The sequence below is a fragment of the Periophthalmus magnuspinnatus genome, chromosome 22, assembly GCF_009829125.3.
Source record: "Periophthalmus magnuspinnatus isolate fPerMag1 chromosome 22, fPerMag1.2.pri, whole genome shotgun sequence".
NCBI classification, from domain to species: domain Eukaryota; kingdom Metazoa; phylum Chordata; class Actinopteri; order Gobiiformes; family Gobiidae; genus Periophthalmus; species Periophthalmus magnuspinnatus.
Window position 1 is genome coordinate 11,211,404 of NC_047147.1, and position 25,728 is coordinate 11,237,131.

Here is a 25,728-nt window from a genome sequence, read left to right on the forward strand (position 1 = left end):
TATACTGAATGACCAGGTTGTCAGCTGACCTCATTCTTTGAGCACAGACTGTTGCTGAACCTAGACCTGACCAACTAGAGGAGGCTCATACCTATTTGCTTAGTTAAATCAAGTTGGTGACTTGTTTTTGGTGAGGCAGTGTATATTTTGCTCTCCAGGTCCTGCATTTTAAATGGGGATTGACTGAATAAAAGTGCTTTTCGTCAATAGAAATATAATACACAAATTTCTAGCATTTTAGTTGTGCTTTAGCAACATTTCCTGCTGATACAATTAAATAAAATATTTTCTCACAGGATAAAAATTATCTTTAAATATCTGCTAATTTATATGTCTTTCAGGGCAAGAGAATTAGGTAGTGCAAATTTGGACTCCCTTATACTTATTCTTCCAAAACTAATTCTAACAAGAATTTCTATAAAGTGCTTTTGGTTTTTGCATGTACTTAACAGAACAAGCCCCATGCAGCTGCACAGATAACGCTGTTAAATTCTAAAATTTCAATGGAAAGAACTTTACAAAAGAGCAGCCTGACCAAAAATGTAAGAACAGATCAAATGGAGCAGTTCTGGGGACGAATCTGGATCAAAGTTTCTAGCAGAAAACTTTCTTCAGCAAAGCTCTCTGTGGTGGAGGCTGTGCTGCTGCTAGTGAGAGTTTAATACAGTCACTGTGCTCCTGCCTTTAACACTTCCATTTGGTCGTAGACCAGCTTCATACGCATATGGATGCTGCCATCCATGATGAATTGACACGAAAATTTAAGTGAGTCAGTCTGCCACATGTAGTGCAAAGTGCCATGATGGCGCACAGAGCATGCAAACGTTAGTATAAAAAATGAGTTGAAAGATAATAAAGAAAATAAATAGCAAAATGTCTCTGTAATGTTTTAGGTAGAAAAGTCCTCAACTGTTGTCAGCAACCAGCAGCGAGCCATTGATGCCTCTGTGGGTGACCCTGCTGGGGCGGACCAGCACGCCGTATCCAGGGCGACAGGAGAAGTAGCGACGCCCGTCCACAGACCCGTCATTCTTCCCCTTTGGAGTGCGGAGCTCCAGCCCCAGCCAAAGCCCTGAGGCAAAGTCTGCAGTGCCCAGGTAGCGGATAAAGGCCATCTCATTGGCACTGTTCAGCAGCACCTGCATGCCCACTCGGAGCCGCACCTGCCCCGGGGCAGAGCCTGCTGGGCCAGAACCTCCACTGCCTCCACTGAGTGCTCTCCAGCGGCGACGGTGAGGGGCGGAGCGGCTTCTGTGCATTTGAGAGACCATGAGAAACAGAGGAAAATTTAGCGACCGCATGCACAAAACACGATTTATCACAGTAACAGAGAGATTCATGGGAGCCTGGTGCTTGAGGGATTGATCTTCTATTCCCTGTATTCTCTCATTATAACCACAATCATGCAGCGGCCATTGAATAAGGAACCTTCTGCTGACTAATAGTGTGGCTTCTTATCAGTATTGATTGTGCCACTGCTGGAGGGATTAGAGTGAAGCTGAAAGCTCGGGGAGAGGAATGGGAGCTTAGCAGACAGCATACACACCTGCTCACAGCACTGCTTCTTCTGCCTGAGTCCTTGGGAACAGCCAGTGCAGACGTGGAGCTGAAACTGCGCTGCATCGACCCTGTGCACAAACCACACGAGTCAAGTCTCACACAGGCCTCTGCATATCACAAGGAGAAAGGAGAAAGAAACCCACCACTGAATGAGTGAGAGAGACGCGCTGAAGATAGCTCAGAGAGGCAGTCCACTGACCCATGGATCCTGTCAGTACAAAACAGCACTTTTCACATTGTCAATACATGATTACAGATCCTTTGAAATATGTGAATAATATCACCAAACAGCTATCAGAACAAGAACAAGAAACAAGCCTCCTAAAGCAAGAGGTGAAAGTGATAGTTGTTTGAAAGAGAAAAGTTAGGTCTTAAATGTTTGTTTGTGGAAAAGAAAGAAAAAGCAGTTTATTTTGTAAAATGGATGGTGATAGGTGGTGACGGCAAGACAAAGAGAGGCAACAAGGTGTCTGATGGGGAGAATGTGAAATTCTCCATTAGATGCTCCTCTGTCAGAGCACACCGTGTGCCCCTAGGTTAATTAGGCAGAGGAAGACAAGCAGAAAATGACATGAATAAGGGATGGCAGGACAACACAGGGGCTGGCTGCAGCGAAAACAGCTCAGTCTAAAGAGGACATGAACAGTGTGTTCAACACAAACCCAGTCACTGCAGAATAATGAAGAGATGCAGTGCAAACTCTCTGTTTACAAATGAGAACAGGTGCAGGAGGTGGTGGGCGGATGGATAAATGCAATTCAGCTGTGTTATGTGGTAGTCAAATCAGATCTTTATTTGAAGAACACACCGTAAGCATTTATTCATTCACATCGATAGGACTGTTGGCTATTCAAGGTTAAGAAACATGTTTCCTGGTGGATGATAAATTTAATGACATTTGGTGAGATACATTAGAATTACCTTAGTTATAAAAAAATTGTAACCTCTAGCCTCTATTTAAGCTCCAGTTGGGAGTTAACTGAGCACTTGCAGTGCTGAGTTCACACAGGTTTTATTCTGGTTTGGTAACAACATTATGAGTTTTAATACAGAATACTCAAGTGCCATATGCTGTACTGGAACCTTGAATAAACTAAGGACTAACTGTTTGATATTTTTATCTAAAAGCCTAACTATAATTATCAGCACTTCACTGAGCAGTAGAAAAGAATCTGAAAGGGAGCAAGGTAAAGAGCATAACTATGGTAATTTCTCCTCTCGGGTTATTTCTGTAATCACTATCAAACATTGTGAGACAGCTTAACGTCATTGACTTATTCCACTCATCAGCAGCCACTAAGGCAGTTGATGAGATACCTGGGAGTTTATCTTTGAGGAGCAGACACAGCAATAACAATTAGACCAACCGTTTTCCAACTGGATTTCAACATGTTTTTTTCAGCTAAAAGCCAGACTATTATTAACACCAATTTGTAAACATAATAACACTTAAACATGATGTAAACAGGGGGCACTGCGGGAAAGGGTCATAATGCAACTTTCTTTACTATTGCCTCATAATAAGTTATAAATGAAGTACTGTCAGTATGCATTGGCTGTGTCGATATAATTGAGTTAAAGGTCTTGAATAGTTTTAACACATTTGTCTGTTGTAAGGAGAACTCAGTGCAAAACAACAGACACATAAGTAATGGCATACAGATTTCACCTCTGGAAATTATTGGTCAGTGTTGACTTTTCCTTTCCTGTTACATCATTTTTTTTCGTATTCACTGAAGAAACGAGCAATAATCAATGGTTAAATGCAGAGTTTGTGGCATCTGGCTCATGATGAAATGTCATGTTACAGTCTGAGATTATCTATGGTAAGGCCTTGGGCAACACATCTGACAGCATTGACTGCTGCTAATTACAAGAGCAGAAACACAGGAAAAAACAACTAAAACAAATGTCAGTACTAACACACAACCGTCAAAAAGTTCATTAGACATATAACATAACACATGTACTGAAGTATAGCTTTGCACTTTGTGATATGTCCATATTCTGCTATCTAGGCCTGTCAAGACAACACATTTTGAAGTGTGATATATCGGTGAAGAAAATACAGATGATAAATGACAATATTAAAACAAATTCATGCCGCTGACACAATAACCAAAAATCTGGACTATCCCAAAAATCTATTCTCAATGTACATATAGTTACAAAATATTAGCCTCAAAAACTAAATAGCAGGATGAAAAACTAGTTAGAATAAATCTAAAATAATAAATAAAGTTATTTCATTCAACCCCTTTCAGCTCTAATCATATTACAGAAAAAGAACAAACTTTCCCATTAGTACAAAGAAAAAGTACCTATGTAAAAATATACACCCCCAATTTTTTTTCCCCATCTTTCATATATTGAGCGATAAGTCGATATAGTAATTATTGTGACAGGCTTACTGTTAACATGCTAGAAGTTAGAAAGTTATAGCAAAACTATGAATTAACCATAAGGGACAGTTCATACCTTTGAACACGAGATGGGGGAGCAAAAACTCCATGTTTCGGTGGACAGCTGAAGTACCTCACTCCTCCAACTGATCCATCATTTTTTCCACTTGGTTTGTCCAATTCAATTCCCAACCAAAGGCCTGTAAGCACGGTAAAACAAGTTAGGGAAGATTATAAAATGAGATTAGTTTTACTGTATTCCAAATGACTTCAGCCTTAAGTTCAGCCCTCAAAAATAAAAGTACTTTTGTGCATTTCACATTCAGGCCCAGAGACAAAAAGCCAAAGGGAAAACTGTGATGTTATGGAAAGAAAGCAGCAATGTTCAATGCACTGGGGCACAGATAACACAACTCTGCTTGCTCTGATTTTAAAATATCAAAGAGAAATATAGAAAAAATCCTCCCTAATACTGTAGAACGCTGGGTGCAATAAAACAAGTTCATGTTCATTCAGACATGACAGATAAGCAGAAGTCAGAGATAAATATTTGGAGCACTTTAAGAGCTTGCTCCAGCTTTTACGGTCTTGTTTCGCTTTGCTTAACACTCATGAATCAGGTTTAAAAGAACTAATGGAATTGCTATCTCATCTCCACACGCCACTGTGTTCAGAATATGAAGAGTGGATTATATTTTCTGAGATATTTAGCCATTTCTTCAAATAATAGGAGAGAAAGACATTCATGGTTTATGTCTTCAAGACGAATTAGTATTTGCTACTATATGCTGAGTAGAAGAAGCGCTTATAGGCCTGCCACGATAATTACTATATCGACTCATCATTCAATACAAGATAAACGGAGCAATCTTTTTTGGGGGTCAGTATTTATTGTGGGTACTTTTCTTTGCACTAGTGAGAACTTTTTGGAATTTTTTTTATTTTTATTTTTTTTTACAAATTATCTGTTATTAAAGATGTGAGCTTTAGAGGGTTAAATTGATAACTTCTATGACTTATTATATATACAAACTACCTACTAAAGTGACTCATTCTGCTATTTATTTATTGCAGCTCATAAATTTTAATGATTTAGAATAGTTTTTTGGGGATAGTCCTTTAGGGTTATTATGTCAGTGGTATAAATTAGTTTCAATATTATTGTTTAGGTGTTTACATCTACAATATATCACACTTCAAAATGTGTTATGGTGACAGGCCATATAGCTTTTGTATAAATCTAAAAGGTAGAAGTTTATATGTAATGCAGTATATATTTTCCAAGTGCTAAAAGTCCGTCTTTTAAGTCTTGTTCTGTGGTCTAGGAGCTTGAACGCGGAAGATATACAAAACTCTGTCAGACTTTTTCTGAATGTCTTGCCCACTTTCACTGTTCTGTGAAATAAAGCCTAGAGGCCGAGAGCAAAATAGAAAATCAGTAACGGCACTATTGTATTTTTATATAATAATGTATTATTTTAAACACTTTTCATTTAACATACCTGGGGCAAAGGCAGTTTCCCCACAGTACTGCACCACCCCTGTCCTCTGTCCCACTACCAGCACCCGGTCCCCGAGGCGTACTTCTGAGCCCTCACAACTGTTGGCTGATGGGGTGCGGCTGCGGACACCTTCAAAACACAAAACTGAACTTGTAGTATAGACCACAACTCATTTATGTATTGAGCATGACATTTCTTACCTGAAGTAGTAGAGGACAGTCTTGAAGCTGGTGATGGGGTCGTCCTCGGGCTGAGTGAAGGGCGTTCTCTGCGGTGGCGGGCTGGTGGTCTCTGTCGCGGCAGAGGGCGGGGACGGGCGGGGCGGGGGCGAGAGTCCAGAGAGGAAGACGAGGAAGAGAGAGAGCGGGACAATAAACCTGTTGACAGAATACAATGTCAACACCTGGTGAGATTAGTAGGTCTGTCACGATAATTACGACAAATTATTTAATAAATGAAAGATAGAACAATAATTTTGGGGTCAATATTTATCATAGATACTTTTCCTTTGTACTAGTGGGAACTTTTTGTTATTTTTCTGTACTATAAAAAGATTTGAGCCGTAGAAGGTTGAATAAATAATGTCTATGACTTATTATGGATACAAACTTTAGTGTTTCATTCTGCTATTTATTTATTGAAGCTCGTGTTTTGTTCTGTTTTGTACAATTAGAATATTTTTAGAGATTATCCTGCACGATAAGTATTGCATTTTATTCATATAGGGGTTTAGTCATTTTACCACTATAGAAACTAGCCAGCTAATGCATTTTGTATTACGTTTTTCATGTTTTTGTTGAATACCGAAAGAACTAGGAATGTTAAAAGAAAATTTGAAATACTTCATTTATAAAGTAGCATGGTTAGGGCACCCAATTTGACTCTCAAAAAGCCATTTGGACTTAAGACTTGATTAGTGCTTTGACTTCCACAGACCTTCACAGGCCACAGGATGATTAAGGGAAGATTTTAAAATGATTAAATCTTTGCTAAAGGTCTACAACATGGAGGAGGATAAGAAAAGATAGGAACCAGGTCAATAAGTAATGGGAGTGATCTTATCCTCAAATTCCATATATGTTATCGTGTGCAACTCAAATTATACTGTACTGTATTCTAGTTCTTCTTTCCCTCACTCCCCATTCAAATACCCACCTCCTAAAGTGGACCAACTGAAATTATATGTATTTGTAGTAAGTTAAAACAGAAGCCCTTTTCCCTTTCCAGGCATGCTACAAAAATACAAGACTAAAACCAATGCAACCTATTTTTATCAACCTTTTGTCCGCTGTCCTTTTCAGTCTGACCCAAATTCAGAGGGCTAGAACCAAGATTCACATCATATATTGGTTTATTGTCATTTATTTTGTATTATTTTTTATGAAACATATACGGAAATAAATTATGATCTCATCTAACACTGGACAACAGTGTTGTACTAATGATGACTCTTCAGAGCTGGGTAGAGTAACAAAAAATGTTACTCAGGTTAGAGTAATGTTACTTCAAAATAATATCACGCAAGTAGAAGTACAAAGTAGTGGTCCAAGAAATTACTCAAGTAAGAGTAAAAAAGCATTTGGGAAAACTACTACTCAAGTAAGAGTAACTATAAGAGTAACTCTCAGGGCCTAACATCTGATTTATAATTTGAAGTTAATATAATTGGAAGGACAGAACCTTAAATAATGCACAAAATAAGTATAGACCACAAAAATGAAAGAAACTAAATCATATCTGAAGGAAAGGTGCAAGAAACACAAATGTTTCATTTTATATGATCAACATAAAGCTTTTGTCACTTACTCACAGTGGGAAGAGTAACCAAAACTTTTACTCAAGTAAGTGTACTGTTATTTTAATAAAAAATATTATTCAACAAGGAGTAAAAGTATGCTGCCAGAAAAGTTCTCAGAAAATTACAATTTCTTTAAATTTATTCAAGTAAATCTAACTGATTACTCACCTCCTCTGTGACTTTTGTATACATAATTAAAAAATAATTAATCACCACACTAAAAATATGCTGTATGATTACTAGATAGAAAGGGTAAAACTTTTGAAAATAATAATTAAGGATACACTGTGACACAAAAAAGCCACTGCTGACAGGATGGGTAATGTTGAAAAGCAAAGAATAAAGGATTATTGGCAAAGCTTTAATCTTAATTGTACTGTCTGTTTCACTGGTCTCACAATAAAACGCATATGCTGAGACACGCAGTTGTATTCAGACAGGAGCTCCAGTGGCAGCAGTGAATACAAAAGAACAAAGAAAACTTCAAAGGAATCTGGAACACAACACAATGCGGTGAAAATCAAGTCTGTGCGAAAAAAGGTTGATAATTGCACTTGTTAAGTCTCTCTTTCAATAAGAAACATCTGTATTTGAAGAGATTCAAAATCATCTTTCAAGATCAGTCTGCCTCGCGTTTCACTGTATTAAACATAATGAACCAAGAGAAATAAACATGCTTTGATTTTCTTTTGATATTTTAAAACAGAAAAAAACATTGAGCGACTGGTGCTGTAAGAATCCTATTCGTTGAACAATGCCAATTATATATGATATTACAGATCTGATTTCATGTATGACAAAAGACTGACAGACAGACAAATGACAGTAATACTAAAAGATTTTTTTTTTTTAAATGATGACTTAATAAATATTATGTTTCCATTGGAATAGTATGCCTATCTTTAATCAGTTAAAGGTGCACTAGATAACTTTTCTGAAGAGGAGTCTACCACCTGCTTGTGTCTTAGTCTTCTTGGCTGGGAAAGTTACAATATGGCATTAAAGTCGCCTATCTTGTCTTATTCACTTACAGGTGTTTAACTGCTCAAAAATACATTGGAAAACAGACATTCTTACTGCACAAGAACACAGAACGCTTTACACAAATCAACCTCATTTATATCATATCAAAACTTTTCACACATTCTCCATTGAAATGAAGGGGATTCCCGCTAAACTGGAAGTGCCACCACAAAGAAAGTGTGTTTTAGTAGGTCAATCAAGATCAATAGCTTTGGCCATGTTCATGGGACAAATGCACTCACACTTGCTGAACCACAGAGAGGAGCTGTGAGCTGCGTGTGAGGCTGCTGGTCTTTGAGGTCTGGGCTAACGGTTGACATGCTCTAATAGGGGCCAGTCTGGGCCTCTTCTGCCTCTGTGTCTCCCCGTTAGTGAGACAAGACGTGCACAATGACCCAGCCAATCTATAGATGCTCCTAAATGATTGGCCTGGGCCGGATATGAGCGGACGGTAAAGAGCAGGTAGCAGCAAAACACTAAAGATGGTGCGTGTGCGTTTTAGCCTCTGTACGGTGCATGGGTGGTAAAGACACACACACAGAGTCCAGTGATGAATAGTGGCCAGCCTCCTCAGCTTGTCAATGCCCCAGTTATTAAACCTGCTTTAATTGGACTATCAATCACACCATGTTATGGGCCGCTCGCAGGGCTTCCTCTGCAGTCATGTTCAGCCTAACTGGCCTCAGTAAAGCAGCAGCACATTTTTACATAACATACTTTCACTTTTTTAATTGTATAGTTTGTAGCATTTCAATGCCACAATTATCAAAAGTAAAAATGGTGTTTTGTTATAGTTGACTTTTTTGTGACCTTGGTTAAGACTGTATTTAATTAAGTTAAAAGCATTCATTGAAAAAAGTACTTAGTTGGATAATTTTTAACATACAGTTTACTAAAAAGTGCCTTACCTGTGTTAACCTTAGAAGTGACCCGGGACAAGTCAACTTTGCGTGGCGGGCGGATAGGCGTGGAAGTCCTCATAATTCCAGGTTTCAGTCTCTCCAGGGGTTTGGCTATTTTGGAAAGTGGTGCAAATATGCCTGTCATATGCAAAACAAACTTTACATAAAGTGTCAATGGACAGTGAAATTATCTCTAATTGTGTTGTTGGGACGAACCATATCTGAAGCGACAGTGGAAATACTGGACTCCTGCCACTGATCCATCGTTCTTGCCCTCGGGTTTGTCCAGTTCCACTCCGGCCCACAGGCCTGACGAAAAGTCCGTGCTGCCACAGAAACGCAGGGTCCCCACCTGTGTACAAGTTTAAATGCTAATGTCATTGTACCTGTTAAAAATAAATCAAGGCCTGCCGTCTGCTAATTTGCAGAGTCATTTAATAGAAGAAAGGTTTAAAATCTGCATTTATTAATTTTTTATCATGTTAATAACAATAACTCTGGCTTTAGTCATTAAGTAACAAATTAACAACAACAAGGTACCTTCTAATTGTAATGAATATAATGAAATCTAAATGCACTCATATAAAGCAGCTTTCCTTGTCAGAACACTAAATTAGTAAACCACTCACAGCCAATCAGAAGCAGCTGTACATACCAGTATGAAGTACTTGTGCTCATCATTGACAAACCTCTTTACCATAGGTCAGCTTTGTGTTATGCATCAAAGTAAAAATTTATCTATTTAACCCTAATCCAAATTCACCAAGAGAATGTTTACCAACATGAAATAAAGACAAAAATGAATAAAATAAATGTAAATCTGGACAGGCACAGATCAATGTTGATATGCCGGAATGAACTGTCAGACAAACCCAGGATGCTGGAAATATGCCAGAATGGTGTTGCTTAGCAACTGCAAAGTATTTTTTCTCAGTTCAGGACTAAAATAATTGTCTGAAATATTAAGTAAAGCTGTGTCCCATCAACGTTTAACTTCACTTACAAAGCCGTACAATCACATTTGTATATTTCACTGATGCATTTGAAATGGAGAAGCTCATTGGTCACCCATCATTTTGAAGAAAACTTAATTTCTCCCACCTTAGATTAAGAGTTTGATGCTTCACTCATAGATTCTATAGAAATCCGCATTGTTTTTTCTCCTGTGATATTTTGTTTATTTTTTCCTCATAAGCAGTCATGTTTGTTTCGATATGGATAGACCATGCGCCTCCATGATTGGCTAATCCACCTGTCAATCATGCCCCATCTGAACTCAGGTGACCAAACTCACATCTTTGTGAGTAATATTGGCGAAGTGTGTATTTTGGGTCCTAGGCAGCTAGTACAGTACATTAAGCCAGAAATACGCCCACCAACCTTCTGTCCGGCGATCATGACACGGTCGCCGAGCCGCAGCCCCATGTTGGCGAGCTGCCCCCGGGCCTTTTCGGACAGTGGGGGGATGTGGGTCTGTAGGGGGAGGGGCGCAGGGGAGGAAGGCCGGGGTAATACGTCCCTTAGTATAGTGCACAACTCCTTGGCCACGACTGCTGCATCTGCCATTTCTAAAGGCATGTCCAAAGGATCAGGGACCACTTCAGCTGGACATTGGCCTTTGTCATTCTGTCAAGTAAACAGCAGATGTTAGTTACAGAGTCTAGCAGAGTATTGAATCATAAGATTAATATTACACAATCAGAATAATAAAATATTAAATCATATTTTATTTTATTAAAAAATAACATAACAACATTGGTGAAACAAAGGATTTCATGAAGGTTTTGTATACAATTAAGAACACCAAATGTTAGGGCAGCAAGACTAATTGCCACTGAATCAAAATCTGAATTTTGATGATTATTGGTAGCACATCACTAAGGAAGCCATTGTTTAGGAAATATTATGCCCAGTGCAAAATTATATTACATTATTTTAAGCTCTCAAATTTAAATGCTACTGAACAAACTACAAATCTAATCTAATTGCAGTATTTGATGGAATATCACAATTATATATTTTCCCATAGTCATTTAGCTCAAACAAATGTGGGCTTATATTCACATTTACTCTCTATATTAGATTACAGAACAGACCATTTTAATATTGTCTTTCCATGATTAAAAACTTCAATCTTATCACTTTCACACCACGGCGCCTGACAGAATTAGCATCATTTCTGCATGGAGCACAAAATAACTAAATGTGCCTGTAGTGTTTTTCAAAGCAGCTGACCAGCAGTGTGGCACAACAGTGGTGATTAGTGCAGTGTCTAAAGAAAGTGCAGCGCTGTGTGCCAGTGCGCCTGAGAGGAGGTGGGAGGAGCCGCAGAGGGGAGGAGGCGTGACAGGCAGGAGTGGGGTGTGAGGGGGGGGGGGTCCTTTGGCTTGGTTGTGCAGAGTACGGTAATTGGGTCGCTCTCGTTCAACATCCCCGTCAGCGATGACACCAGCAGTCTTTGATACACATCAGAAGGGAGCTTGTCTTTCCCCTGTCAGCGCTTTTCACTTGCAAATCATCACAGATCCAGACTTAGACTATAGTGAGTGGAAACAAATGCCACTCAATGGTTTACATGATGTGATGCGGCGGTAGTTACTTTCAAAAATGTGATTGATGTTATTCAAACAAAACTGTGCAATTAATCAAATTAATATTTGTGATTTCAAATGCTGATTGTAAACTTCTGTTTATAATGTGTGCTTGCTTTAATATACAAAAGCTTGAACAAAGCCAACTGATCCTCAAAACATTACTAATAAATTATATCAAGTCTATACTTTTACAGTAGAAGTTGTTTGAATGGTTTTCAATCATGAGCCAAATAATGGTGATTATGATTTTTACCGTAATAAAGCAGCCCTAGATTTAAATATAATAGCAACACAATCAATTCTTGACAAGTGAGAAAAAAATGTATTTGTTTAAAAATTTGTTCTATTTTTTCCCCATTCAGATATTTTCAGCTTCTTCGTTCTTGAGCTCATTTTGTTTGTGGCACTATATGAACATCACAGAAAATACAAGTCAAAAATAAATTTTTTTAAAATATTTTTCCAGCCTCATAAGTCAAATGCTTCAAAAGCTTCCAATCTTCCAGAATTCTAATCAAGTTTTGTATGGTGCTTTGGTGACCTCCAGTGGGAAATTAGTGTATGATACAATCTAATTCACAAAATGTTCAAACAAAAGAAAACCTCTGTGGTGTGCTCTAAACAGTTTTTTTCATCTCAGATTTACAACGACTAGTAACTCTTGGACTCCTTTATTGATCGGTGAACCAACAGTTAAACCACTTACTCTGAAAGCAGGGTTTGCTCCTGATTCCAGCAGACACTTGACAGCTGAGGTGCACAGATTGGACGCAGCGATATGCAAGGCTGTGCCAAAGTCAAAGTCACTGCAAGTGGCATCTACCTCTACAACAAAGAGAGAGAGTCATTATACGGAGAGTACTGACCATTTGATGGTTAAGATGTTAAGCTTATTTTTTTACATTTAAATTCAAATAAAAAATGTGTAATGTTGACTACTGGAAAATGTATTAAATGTTTATTGGGTCAACAATCTGACCGGCACAACTGAAAGGATCAGTGGAAAATATGCCAAAAAAATGTATCATGATTCATGAACAGTAACTTCATAAGAAATTATGGGATGTAGATGGGAAAAGTGTGTTTATGCATAAGGGCTGCATTAAACAAAGAAAAACTAAATCACAATATGACAATTAAAAAAAATAAATAATAATACTGTCACAAGGATCAGATCACAATTTGATTTTATCACCAACCGTAGTTAAAATGAAGTTTTCTACAAACTAAATTTTAGAAATTGGAAACTAATAAGAAGAAAATTAACACTCTCATAATGTGAGGTGGGCAGTCTTTACCTCCGGGCAGAGCTGTCTGCAGCACCACACGAATGAGCTGGGGCACATCGAAGTAGGCCGCATAGTGCAGAGCCTTCATGTTTGTCCAGCGAGAGCGCAGGTTTGGATCTGCACCCAGAGCTAGGAGCTGCCGAGCAAAAGCAGCTGCCCGGTCTGCATCACCTGACAATAAACAGTAAACACCCAAATATAAGACAGCCAAGCACCAGCAAAGCTGGTAGATTTATACTGCAAGGTTTTATATAACAGTTTAGTGAATGTTGATACAAACCTATGCCTGGAGCCCCCGCTTTGCAGCAGTAGTGCAGAAGGCTCATATCTGTCAGACCGTCCCGATCATTCACACCACAGCCTCTTTTAAGGATCTGTGCATCAAAGAAGATATACTTGAAATCCACTACAACTTATCTCTCTGTAACAGTAAGAAGAATATATTTTATCTCCTCAAGTCAAGTTGTTCTCTGGAAAATCCTTACACTAGCATCCACTTTCAGTCGCTTACAATGCTAGGAATTTATCAGTATTAGAGAAAGTAAAATGTGTAAATATGTACCATGACATTTTAAAATTCATATTTTACCCTTCCGTCAGTTGTATGAGGAAAATAACAGAAATGTCAAAGTGATAATGCAGGTGCAGGTTACCTCATTGCCAATGACATCGATGTTCTTCTGGACCTGGGGCACCCACTGTCTGAGCACAGCAAACAGCTCTGGGACTGTGGTGCTAGGATCTTCCAGGATCTCCTTGCATCTGGAGTCACCCGGGTCAAAGAAGGAGAACTCTGAAGAGAAGAGGAACTCAATTTTACATTTTTTCTACGATGCCTTACTACCATTACATTTTATTTGTGAACATTGGTAAATATTGTTTGAAAATGCAATGATCAGCTCTGTAAAATGTTTTAGTATCATTAGCACTCCTTTGGCTGAATAAGTATAAAACAAATATTAAATACATAAGAGAGAAAAAAGATGACATTAAAATAAGACAATATCTTGTAGAGAGGAAGGGAAGTTTGTGAAGCATAAATACTACTGCTAAGCAATTCTCATTTGGATACATTTCAATCCATGCAACACTTCAAAGTACAAGCCTTAATAGGATTAGCATACATAAATTAGTAAGGCAACTTTTACCCAATGTAAAAAGTAAAAACACAGGATGGATAGCTTAAATATACTGTGTTCAGTGTTTAACAGTTGTCAGTGATGTCAAAGGTAATGAATATAGTACAAAGGTATTGGTGAGTTTGTACTGAATGCATATGACCTACCGCATTCACTGGGTATGGGAGCTGAGGCGACTGGGTGGATCATTGGACGCTGATGGGACAGTCCCAGCCGACTGCCCGGGACTGTGTCGCCCTCCACAGGCTCTGACACATCCTCCTTAGTCATCTCCCCCTCCGGGCCTAGGCCTGCAACAATATTAGACATCCTATTCTGAGAACATAAGTAGGTCTAATCTCTGCCAAGCACTCAAACTTCATAATATGTACTTTATATTGGCTTCAATTTATTAAACAGGAATGATTAAAATAAATTTGTGCATAGTGTTATTTTGTAAAAACAACAGTGTAAGCCTTGACTGTAACTTTAAATTCCTATAAGGGAACTGCAAAAATAACTAGGTATTATTATCTAAACAGATACTCCTAAAAGGTTCTATTTTTATAGCCACTAAAACAGTAAAAAGAAGTAAGGACCTTTTTTATTTTTTCACAGAAGGTTCATGAAATTTGAATCACACACAAGTCTCAAAGGCCACACCTCCAAACTACACCCAAAACTCACAGTCATATTCTTGTTTTTGCATATCTATGCTGAAGTCCTGGTCTGGAAGGAGTATGAAATGAACAGTCAGTCTTCTTGAAGAATGCATCACATTTATATTGCATTTGTTTTGGACACTCAAAAGTGCTTTACAGTGTATCATTCATTCACTCCATACTCAGTGGTGGTAAGCTACTACTGTAGCCACAGTTACCCTGGGACAGATTGACTGAAGTGAAGCTGCCAGTCTGCACCATTGGCCCCTCAGACAACCACTAAAATGAACACCACATTCATACTAGGTAATGTGGGTGAAGTGCCTTGCCTAAGGACATATGACAGTTTTTGTCACTGGTGTCCCAGTGTGGCACCTGATATTCCCAACGGTCTTGCTTAGTTTATGAGATTTGAGGAGATCTAAATCATGACACATTAAATCATTTATGTGTCCCCTCTCTCCTAAGTCTAGAAGCTATTAACTACAACCTGCACATTGGCTTCTCTTCACTTTCCTCAGATAGTTTTGTGTTGGTGTGCAGCTGACCCCAGTGGCTCCTGACGAGTCGTACATGAGGGTTACAATTCAGAGACTGTGGCTTTGGGTGACAGGGCACATAAACAGTGTCGAGGGCAGACTGGAGAGAGCGCTGAAGCAGTCCACACTGTTCAACCAGAGACAGGAGTCCATCACCTCTGACAGCTCACCCACTCACTTTAGGTTTTACAACTGCTGAGTGGTCACTTGAGATTACTTAACTATTGATGACTACACATAGGCACTTTCTGCAGTCTTAATAATAAAGATATATTGCATTTTCACAACACAAATTATCACTATGTTAAATGGTACTAACAGTGGCTGTATCTTTTATAATGGCCTCCTGGGGTTTTGGATAAAATGTTAAAAGGTCACATTTTTATATAGCACTTTTCCACCTTGGAAAACTGCTTTTAGCATTGTTTTTGTTGTAGTTTTGTTTTTGTTTTGTTTTTTAATCAAGCAGACATGCTGTAAAATATGCAGAAAAGTAAAAATTACATTTTAACCCAATAGAAGCAACTGTCTTTAGACAGTCAGGACACAGGCTAACTGTTTAAAGATTATTCCTTTGGCCAAGTCAGTGCAAAAGCCTCCATTTACAAAGAGCTTTTTGTTTCTCAGCTTGTGATGTCACACAGCTGTCCTCTTTTTCCTTTGCCTTTAAAGATACATAACAGTCACAGCACTTATCTGTTGTTGCATCCTCTCTTTACTTTATTAAATATCTAACAGTAGGACTACATAATTTTACATTAAGGCTATCAGTAATGCCTAAACATTGCTCGGAATAGAAGAGCATGCAAACTGTTTTTGTTACTTTTTGAATGTATAGTCTACTAGAATACTCACCTCTGTAAGTGAATTGTGAATTTATGTTACAAAAGTTATGATGAAGTTAATACCTAGTACCTAGTAGCCTACAGGCCCGGGTGCAGGACTGAGGGTTCATTCCAGTTTCAAAGGGGTACAAACATAATACGCTTACATTAAGTGGCACTATTTTAGGTGTCTGAAATCAAGGTGCAAACATTATTTTTTTTTTACTGAGGTTGCAATGCACCCTTTTGCCTGGTAGCATACCGTGCAAAATGTTATATATATAACCTTACTAACAAAAAACAAATCTGGTCAGAGCTGCACAATTTTTACAACATAATTTTTTTTTCCCGTAGTCTGATTTATCCACAGTCATGTTTAGATAGAGTTCATTAGGATAGTGAGCTAGCTAGCAAGTCAAAGTGCGGACAGAGACTTTATTTAATCCCCAATACAGCATCGCAAAGACAGAAATAATTATCTTAAATAACCCGTCAGTTTAGGCTAAAGCCATTGTAAAGGGCTTTTCCATAGATATGCATGTTTACGGTCATCATATAGCATTAACTAAGGTCCCTGCTAAATGCAATGTTACTATGATAGAATTGCTGCAAACCACTTTTTCTACAAAAGCAGGTTTTTCAACAAGGATCACATAACACACTTAGTATAGCACATAAGAATATACATTACCTTAACTGTGGCGTATCTTTTATTTCATTAATGGACAAAATAACTACACAGTAATAAAGAATTGTATGTCAATGGATGAGTGCTAAAAATCACAAAATACATCCGGTTAGGGTAGATTCAGAATAAAAGCTCGGCGAGTTGTATTTCCGATTTTCACAATAAGTGTGCCGCTAAACTAAAAACACAAATCCTTCACATTATTTGATACGATTGTAAATGTGCATGGATATAAGATAGAAGGCCACTTTATAAATCTCAAATGAGCCTACAAAATGTATTGAAAATGTAAATAATAATAGCTTTTTTGTTTATTTTTCCAACAACGTGTGAAATCCACCTGCTGCGTTAGCCTGTAAAATAACTAGATGGTTGCCAAGGTAACAAACGTAAACAAAACAAGTCAAAAGCAGTGATTTTCTCGCGCACAGACAAGGTTTCTGCTTCCGATTAAGATGGAGGTCACAACCATGAGGCGTGTGTCGTCTGCGGGATACAGGCTGCAACCGAGAACCACCGTGGTCCGACCCAAAAGCAGCCAGCCCCGGACCGACCGGAATCTGTATGCCCAGGAAAATGCACCTTATCTGGGCATACGTCAAGAGGACCCCGTGAAACAGGACCTGCTGTGGAGAGAGCTGGTGTGGAGTGAACGCAGAGGAGTAAAGGAATGGTGAGGGTGAACTTCTCCTCTTAGCCTTTCTTCTGCATTACCTGAAGCAATCAAGGCTATACTAAAATAATTGTCTTCATTGTTAAAAGGGAGAAAAACTGGGGCTTTCTAATGAAGTATGATCACTTGGTAAGATGGACCTATTTATTATTTATAGTAGACTACAAACTAATTGGATGTATAGAATTATATAGAATGTTTATTATTATTATTATTATTATTATTATTATTATTATTATTATTATTATTATTATTATTATTATTATATTTTTTTATTTTATTATTATTTATTTATATATATTTTTTATAGGTTAGCCTATTTATAAATTTTGACCTGGCCACCCAAGAGAACCAGTGTGATCTGATTAGGCTGACTTACTGTTTTCCCTCTCTCAACACTATGTTTTTGTCCTTTGCATTTTATCATATTAATTTTAGGGATGTCAAAAGCAAGAGACCCCTCTGCCCAGCTATGTGTCCTTCTTCTCTGGTAATGTCCCATGTACCAACAACCAAATGTTCGGCAGCAGACTGTCCTCTCCAGCGGGACAGGAGCTGCTCCGGCTGGACAGACTGTTGTTCCTGTCCAGCAACAACCAGCGGCGCAAACTGGACCCAGAGATGCTGCCTGGTTAATGCTCTGCTCAACGTATTTATGAATTAATAAAACACACAAAACGTGATCAGCCTCGTGTTATCAGAAATTGGGTTGCAGACACCTGATGAAATTTTGATGAGTGTAAGTTTCATATGAGATCCATCGTGCTAGTTTAAGACGGCAGAAAGTAAATCCTACAGGTAGCTTTTTAATTTCAATCATGTCTGTATATGTCTTTGTTTTAATTACATATGCATGGATTTGCATTAAGTTGCACTGTAAGGAAAGAAGCCATTTAGGCGTATTGTATGCCTTGTGTTTTTCATGTTATGTAGGCTTATTTTATGAGTTAACTGCCCTTTGTAACCATTCAAAATGTAAGCTATGCTGAAGTGTGGTGTATAAAAACATCTTGTAAAACAATTAAAACAAAAGTTGCCTCGGTGTAATTGCTTTGTGTTTTAGCTCCCTGAGTCTGAGTTTTTTCGCCTTAAAAGTGCACTGCTGGTCTTCTTTCAGATGATATTAATGGTGGTTAATGCCATATTGTGGACATTTTATGCAGGTAGCGGATCCTCCACCAGAAAAAAAAAATTGCATAGTGTACCTTTAAGTTTCCATCTACGCGGAAGCAGGTGGGTAATACTGGACAGGAAGTATGGCCACTATAGATTTCAAAATAAGGTCACAATGTTTACCATTCATGCATCAGCAGCCCTCGCGTAACCATCACGATCATTTTATTTTGAAGGTTTGAGGCGGAAGCTTTGTGCTTGATGCGACGCTGACTCTGGTGACGACAGCATCTGGATGATAGAATTTAGCACCAAAGCATTAACCATTAACATTTGAAAAGATGCAGTCGGATACTTTGTTGCACGTGGCAAACTTCAGCTCACTCTTCGTGTGCATGGTGCTCAAGTTCCCTCAGATTTTTTTGTTGATGCGAGCCAAAACCTCAGATGGAGTCAGCCTCAACAGTCTGCTCTTGGAACTTGTCGGGTGAGATACTTTGTACTTTTCATGGTACACTATTTCATATGTAATTCAGATTAAGAGTGTGATGTTTACTCTATTTAGGCATGTGTTCACTTGACAAGCTGTGTTGCGTGATAATATAAAAGTAATGTTTCCTGTTCTTCTTCCTAATTCTTTGAGCCCTACACAGATTCCAAGCAAGCTTGATCCTGTGCATTAGTATATAAAATTACAGAGAAAAACAGTAGGTCAAATGAAGCAAAGAAAGGTGTGGTCCATACTCTGGCCTCAGGGTGGACCAGGTGGTGATGTGTACTTAAATGATCTTCTACAAAGCAATTACTGTGCCAATTTTATATGCAAAACCAGGATTAATTCACAAATGAAAATCACAAAAAACAGAATTAATTGCATTAGTTAAGTCTTCCTAAATAGGCTTACTTTTGTGTCTTTTGTGTCAACTTTGATTCATGCTTGACAACTGTCTCAGATATACTGGTGAGCGATAATGATAAATAACTGAATATTATTTTTGCATGTGAGATAAATAGATCTATTAACTATCATGGCACCATGTTGTCATCATTCTTCATCACTGCTGCTCAAAAATCACATACAGGCATCATGGAATAACTTTCATGTTTAGATCTGCTTCAACATCCTAAACATGCAAGTAGGCCTGTCATGATAAGTACTATATCCAGTTAATTCAATATATGATAGCTGGAACAATATATTTTTGGGCTCAGTATTTATCGTGTGTGCATTTTCTTGGTAATATTTGAGATTTTAGATATTTTAGTTGTAATGTGCTAAGATTTGAGCTGTAAAGGTTTGACTTCTATGGCTAATTAATGCTTCATTCTGCTATTTATTTGTTACAGTTCACACCCTGTATAATACTGTACAATTGTTCACTGATTATCTTGTTTTATTGTTATCATGTCAGTGGCATTAAGTAGTTTAAATATTATCATTATATTTCTCTGTTGCAATATCTCATGCTTCAAAACTTGTTATTGTGACAGGCCTATATGCAAAAGTTGTTTGACTGCTGTTGTGGAGATGGTATCCATTATGCATCTGCAATATTTAAAGTGCATGGTTTCCAGCTTTATTTATTTATTTTGTTTTGAACCATTTATGTAATAACACTAATAACACACAATTTGTTCCTCTTTCAGATATATTGTGTTTGTAACTTATCAAATGTACTATGACTACCCTCCTCCAACATATCTGGAATATCCCATTCTCATTGCTCAAGGTAAGTGGCATGAAAGTGTTTTCAGAAATAAAATGAAAATAAAAAGGAATAGAGGCTAAGCTATGGTTATAATCCATAATACTTTATATGTATGATGTCATATTGGGAAGTAGTCTGGCACTGACATGTACCAAACAAACAATGAAGCATTGTCCTGACAGAAAGGGTGCATGCCCTATTATAATGCTCCTTAACTACAGACACATCCAAAATAAAGCAAATCTAAACAAGCCATAAGACCAAATACAGTTCTTCCATCTAGATGTTACAAGTTACATTTTATTATGGTCTTTTTTTCTGTTCATGCAGATGTGATTCTCCTGCTGCTGATCCTCCACTACACAGGCTGTTTACGACAGAGCCTCTTTTACACATTTCTGTATCCTTTAACCTCACTGTTGTACTTCCTGAGGAAGTGCTTCAGAAAGACATTCCTTAACCATGTGTGCTCAGGTTTGTCGGGGGCTGGCGTCTATTAACTGTGGACAAGTTCGTTATAGATACGTCTATGGTAAGACTTGTTTACATAGATTTTTTTTTTTTCTTAGTATGATGTGATGTTTCTGTTCAGAGTCTTTGCACTTTTATTGGTGCGGCCAGCAAATTCATCCAACTTCAGTGTCTATGGAAGTCGAAAGATGCAGGACAGATCAGTGCTCTCACCTGGGCTTTAGCGACCTATACATGCATGGGTAAGTGCAATTGTATCACTTTGTTCTCAAAAGTGTTTGAATTTACATTAGCAAACTGCTGTTGGTTCGTATATTTATTAACATGCAGTCCATTGATAATTTGTGTACATTTTAGCCCGGATTTACACAGCTACAGTCACAACTGGTGACATGCTGGGTAAGCCTGCAGTCATTACACTATACTGTTAATCATAAAATGAATTTATAGGATTTTGTGTCTATGAATTTGTTAATTTACATAATCCTTTGAGACATGCTTGTACTAATTCTGTGTCTTATTCCCTGGTGTTGTAGTGCTGGTGCGCTTCATAGTGATGACCCTGTTAAACATGTGGGTGCTCCTCACAATAATTTACTACCAAAGACAAAGCAGCCATAAGAAAGAGGACTGAGTTTATCCTCCTAAGTAAGACAGACTGGTACGACAGTTATGTAAACATCTTGTGCAAACCTTCCCTTAAAATGTGCCTTTATTGTTTTTACCTCTGTGTCGGACGTCACTCACTCAAACATTCCACTGTCTAAAATGAAAACGCCAATCCAATGTGATACCAACAAATACTGTTATGATGTTGCTAAAGCAACTCAAGCCAAGTATTTCCACAATGTTCTTCTCAGAACAATGCTGTGTTTTAAGTAGCTTTTTTGAGGTGAATTTTCTTGTTTTGTGCTGTTACCAAACCTTTGTCTCTGTACTGTATTATTAATTCTTTCATAATTAAAACAAACTATAAATGCAGACATTTTACTGGCATACTTCTTGTTTAAATATTTAGTCATATCAGTTCTAGGATGTGTTGCTTGTTCAACAGAGAAAGGAATGTTTTTACCACCAAATAAAGTGGGTTTCTCTGTGTGCGCACGTGTGTGTGTGTGTGTGTGTGGTGGGGGTGTGTGGGGGGGGGGGGGGGTATGTGTGGGTGTGGGTGTGTGGGTGTGTGTGTGGGTGGGGGGGGTGGGGGTATGTGTGGGTGTGTGTGTGTGGGTGTGTGTGTGGGGGGGGGGGGGGGGGGGGGGGGGTGCGTGTGCACATGTACAACCAACTGAGAATTGTTTATCTAAACAAAATGGGACTGCCATTACAAAGAAACATAAGCAAAAGGCACATCCATGTCTTTATTGTTTAAGTGGTTACTTTTATAGAGCAGTTTGGTAGCAAACATGCAATTGTTGTAGAGCCCTTAAATATAAAGTGGACAAGGCTGTATAAATAATATAATGTGCACTGTATGGCATGTAAAATATATACTGTGTATATTTATATGTATAAAACATGCTTCTGGTTAAAGGAGAGCACTTGTTTCACACTCAACACACACAACTCTTCACATGCTATTTTAGCCACATACACAATGTGCCCAAACCAAGCATCTGGTACTTTGAATACAAAAATATAATGACAAACACTTTTAGAAAACGAAGTAGAATAGTGCTGCTTTTGTGTTGAAAAACTGATTGCATACCTCCTGTTTCTCTTTTAAATACCCTCATATCTATGTGAGAAATACCTCATGACCACATTTTAGATGGAGGCCGCCCACAGTTTACTTCACTCAAGTAGGTGAAAAGGTAAACACGAGTCCACTCATGATAGTACGTGATCAAGAACGTTCAGTCAAGTACTTTTGGAAACAACTACTTATAATGCCTATGTGATATCTGGTCAAGCCAGTACAAGTACATTCAAACGATTACCCTCAAAGCTGATGGCAAGGATGTGGATCAAAACCAGAGCAGAATGTTTGTCACACCAACGGAATATGAGAATCTTAACAGGCATGTGACAGCAATGCCCAAACACTCCTCAAATGTTTATGCAAGTACCTTATACTGTTATGTTTCCAATCTGTGTGGAACATATCTAAAAACAAGGCTACTAGCAACAACTCCACACTTTTATGAAGTACATCTCATGAAGTTAATGTCGGTCTTATGGTTCTAAACTTGAACTGTAGTGTTCCCCTTTAGAATCTTCATCATGCACAAATACAAGAAGTTTTTTTTGGCCATTATAATCCCCATAGGAGGTGAGGAAGAGTCCACTTCTCCGTCAGTTCAACAGTGCCTTGTAATGAGTAATGTAGAGGTGAAATGTGTCTTGCCAAAAGCTGTGTGGTGGTTTGGTTTAGGGCATTTGGGTTGGTGAGACGTAATCCACTGCTTGATTGGGGTTTCACCATAACGTACAGCTTACAGGGTGGCTCACAGGTGAGATGAAAAATGATTGCCATCAAGGGTGAGGCGGAACAAGCAGAGCTAAGTCTTGTGTCTCTTTGCTTTTCATTGAGTCTAAGGAGGAACTGCACCCCACCACTCTGAAGAGGCACCACACTCCGAAGCAAGGTTAACTGAAAGGAAAAAACAGACAGCATGATCAGCTGGTATTATCCAAAAGTATGACTGGGTAAATCAAGACAAAGTTATTTTTTATTTTACCAATTTTAATAACAATTGCTTTTATCGTTACACATGAAAGTGCCACTTAGATGTAACAAACACCACCCCATCTCATGCATTGTTACCAAGTGTTTGTTTAACCACTCCCAGTTCACACAGAGAAAAAGCCTGTTTAACATACAAACATAAAGGAAGCTAAGAGTCTGTGCAGATCATTTATACGACTGTCCACTGTCAGATTCTTGACGCTTCACTTTGATGCCATTAGACCTGCGGTAGAGCGTTCATGGATAAAATAGTACCATAAAGTTATATTAAAGTGTTGTAGCTCATTTGATGAAAGCCTCCAATTTAAGGGAAACAAACCATTGCAATACACAGCACACAATGCACAAACTGTTACCAGTGCAAGTTTCAGAAATGAATTGACGAACAATCATCATCAAGATCATCCAGGGCCCAGTGCCAGTCCTGAAGACTCCAGTCTGGAGACAGCGCTCTGAAATGGGATGTGTTTTGGATGACCAGATACAAGTTTTTGGTTGGGCCAATATGAGTAGTTCATTATGAATACATTGTGTTGAGAGATAGATAATGTATTTTTTAGTGGTAGTCTTTGTTTGATACTTACTACATAGATGATATAATGCTGCAAAACCAAAAATATTACATCAAATATCTTTTGTAACTGTGACACTTTATACATACAAACTGCTATTTTTTGTGTGAAAGTTTTTACTTGTAATCCCATGTTCAATTCTGTTTTGTTGGACAGCTCATGTCATGCTGTATTTTGGAGAGAGCAATACGTTCCCCATGAGGGAAAAATAATATTCATAGATAAATAATGAGCCACAAAAGTTCACCTTTCATACAATGACTACTAAGTTCATATAGTATTATAGTATTATTGCAACAGGCCTTTGTGTAGGCACACAATTGTATACCCTATATGAATTTTCTAATTGCAGAGAATTTGTTGTTCCATTCCTCCGACTTTGTCTCAATGCAGGAGGGTCTTGAACCAGATCATACATCACAGCAGACAACTTTCCAATTTTGGCACGGTACAATCACAGCGGCTAGCACATGTCTCTCAAAAATGGAAGACCTCTCCTGAATTTCCTCATAACATTCAGAAAGTATACAACTTCTAGTTTGCTCTATTGTGAATTATGTGTGTGGTTGTTACCTGCTCTTGCTAGTGGGGAGCTGCCTGCTGGGCCTCCTCATGGACTGGCTGACCTGTACCTTCATGGTGGAGCGAGGCGAGGAACGTGCAAATTGCTCCCCCCCGGCTGCCTTCTTTGGGATCTTCTTCACCAGACGACTCACCCACTTCTGCTGCTCCTCTTGAGAGACCGCCAGCAGCAGCAGGTTCTTGGCCGTGGACACATCGTAATTGACTAAAATATGGAGTGAAAAAGAATAAAAGGGATCATTACCAACAATTCCAAACAATTATCTTGGTTAGCATATTGTTGTGCATTGTTCTTGTATATGTGTGTATCTTAAATCTTATATTCCAATGCATATAATACAATATTGTACAAGAATCACATACAAAAACAGTTATTAAAGTCACATACAAAAAAGTTGCTGTCAAACATTTAAAAAAACATATTACCTTTACATGGTGCAACAATGTCCTCCTTCTTGTCCATGTGGTCCTTGTGGCATTTGATGTGGCAGCGGCGACATTCAAGGGCGGGCGGGGGCTTGAACATGTTCCATAGCGGTTTGGTGCAGGCTTCACAGTTGGTGGGAAAGTGGTACAGGGTGGGCAGGAACTCATGGCCTTTGTGGCAAATGTAGCTGGACTTCTCTCCGATGGGCAACTGCTCCTCACTCTCCTTTTTGCTCTCCCCCTCATTGGCATAGAGGATCTGTGGAAATAGAGATTGTGTATTTAAAAAAGGTTTATAAATACAAAACTTTATTTACAACAACTGTTTCAAAATAGCAAATGGATTCCTGATACTGACCTGAAATATCCTGGGGATTTCTTTGGCATCAGCCCTGTATACATCTGTTTGAGTGACAGGTCTCACATGGAAAAGTTTGCTGAAATAAATACATTATATACATTGTTATTTAAAATGACAATACTTCGTTGCCTTTAGCTGTTGTTGTTTTGTAGCATCTAGAATTTGAAGGACCAGTCTTGTCCTCTTGATTACATGGTATAGTTATAAGAAATACCTAAAAACCAAATTCACAAA

General features: G+C 38.3%; 4 protein-coding genes across 4 annotated transcripts in view; 2 read left to right on the plus strand and 2 right to left on the minus strand.

The window, feature by feature from the left end:
- Nucleotides 1–147: 147 nt before the first annotated feature.
- LOC117390754 (CAP-Gly domain-containing linker protein 4-like) lies at nt 148–16,989 on the minus strand. The gene is made up of 15 exons (XM_055231177.1): nt 16,905–16,989; nt 14,356–14,493; nt 13,724–13,863; nt 13,351–13,444; nt 13,080–13,241; nt 12,488–12,606; nt 10,568–10,813; nt 9,404–9,539; nt 9,194–9,325; nt 5,665–5,841; nt 5,465–5,593; nt 4,039–4,162; nt 1,704–1,768; nt 1,547–1,628; nt 148–1,251 (listed from the first exon to the last, which is right to left on the minus strand). Exons 2-15 carry the CDS (start codon nt 14,477–14,479, stop codon nt 906–908), a joined length of 2,076 nt encoding a protein of 691 aa, XP_055087152.1. The 5' UTR covers nt 14,480–14,493; nt 16,905–16,989; the 3' UTR covers nt 148–905.
- A 378-nt stretch (nt 16,990–17,367) lies between these two features.
- Nucleotides 17,368–18,616, plus strand: c22h2orf50 (chromosome 22 C2orf50 homolog). The gene is made up of 3 exons (XM_033988719.2): nt 17,368–17,574; nt 17,664–17,703; nt 18,013–18,616. Exons 1-3 carry the CDS (start codon nt 17,372–17,374, stop codon nt 18,208–18,210), a joined length of 441 nt encoding a protein of 146 aa, XP_033844610.2. The 5' UTR covers nt 17,368–17,371; the 3' UTR covers nt 18,211–18,616.
- A 331-nt stretch (nt 18,617–18,947) lies between these two features.
- Nucleotides 18,948–21,961, plus strand: slc66a3 (solute carrier family 66 member 3). Its single transcript, XM_033988562.2, has 7 exons — nt 18,948–19,174; nt 20,335–20,417; nt 20,727–20,796; nt 20,871–20,928; nt 20,989–21,109; nt 21,225–21,266; nt 21,404–21,961. The coding sequence occupies exons 1-7, from the start codon at nt 19,029–19,031 to the stop codon at nt 21,499–21,501; spliced, it is 618 nt and encodes a 205-aa protein (XP_033844453.1). The 5' UTR covers nt 18,948–19,028; the 3' UTR covers nt 21,502–21,961.
- A 250-nt stretch (nt 21,962–22,211) lies between these two features.
- The window catches only part of rock2a (rho-associated, coiled-coil containing protein kinase 2a), a 29,724-nt gene continuing 26,207 nt past the window's right edge, over nt 22,212–25,728 (minus strand). Inside the window, exons 29-32 of the mRNA XM_033988559.2 lie at nt 25,492–25,570; nt 25,134–25,392; nt 24,699–24,912; nt 22,212–23,457 (exon numbers count right to left, since the gene is read on the minus strand). Coding sequence (XP_033844450.1) covers nt 23,454–23,457; nt 24,699–24,912; nt 25,134–25,392; nt 25,492–25,570 — 556 coding nt within the window. The 3' untranslated portion in view covers nt 22,212–23,453. The remainder of the gene's footprint in view (nt 23,458–24,698; nt 24,913–25,133; nt 25,393–25,491; nt 25,571–25,728) is intronic.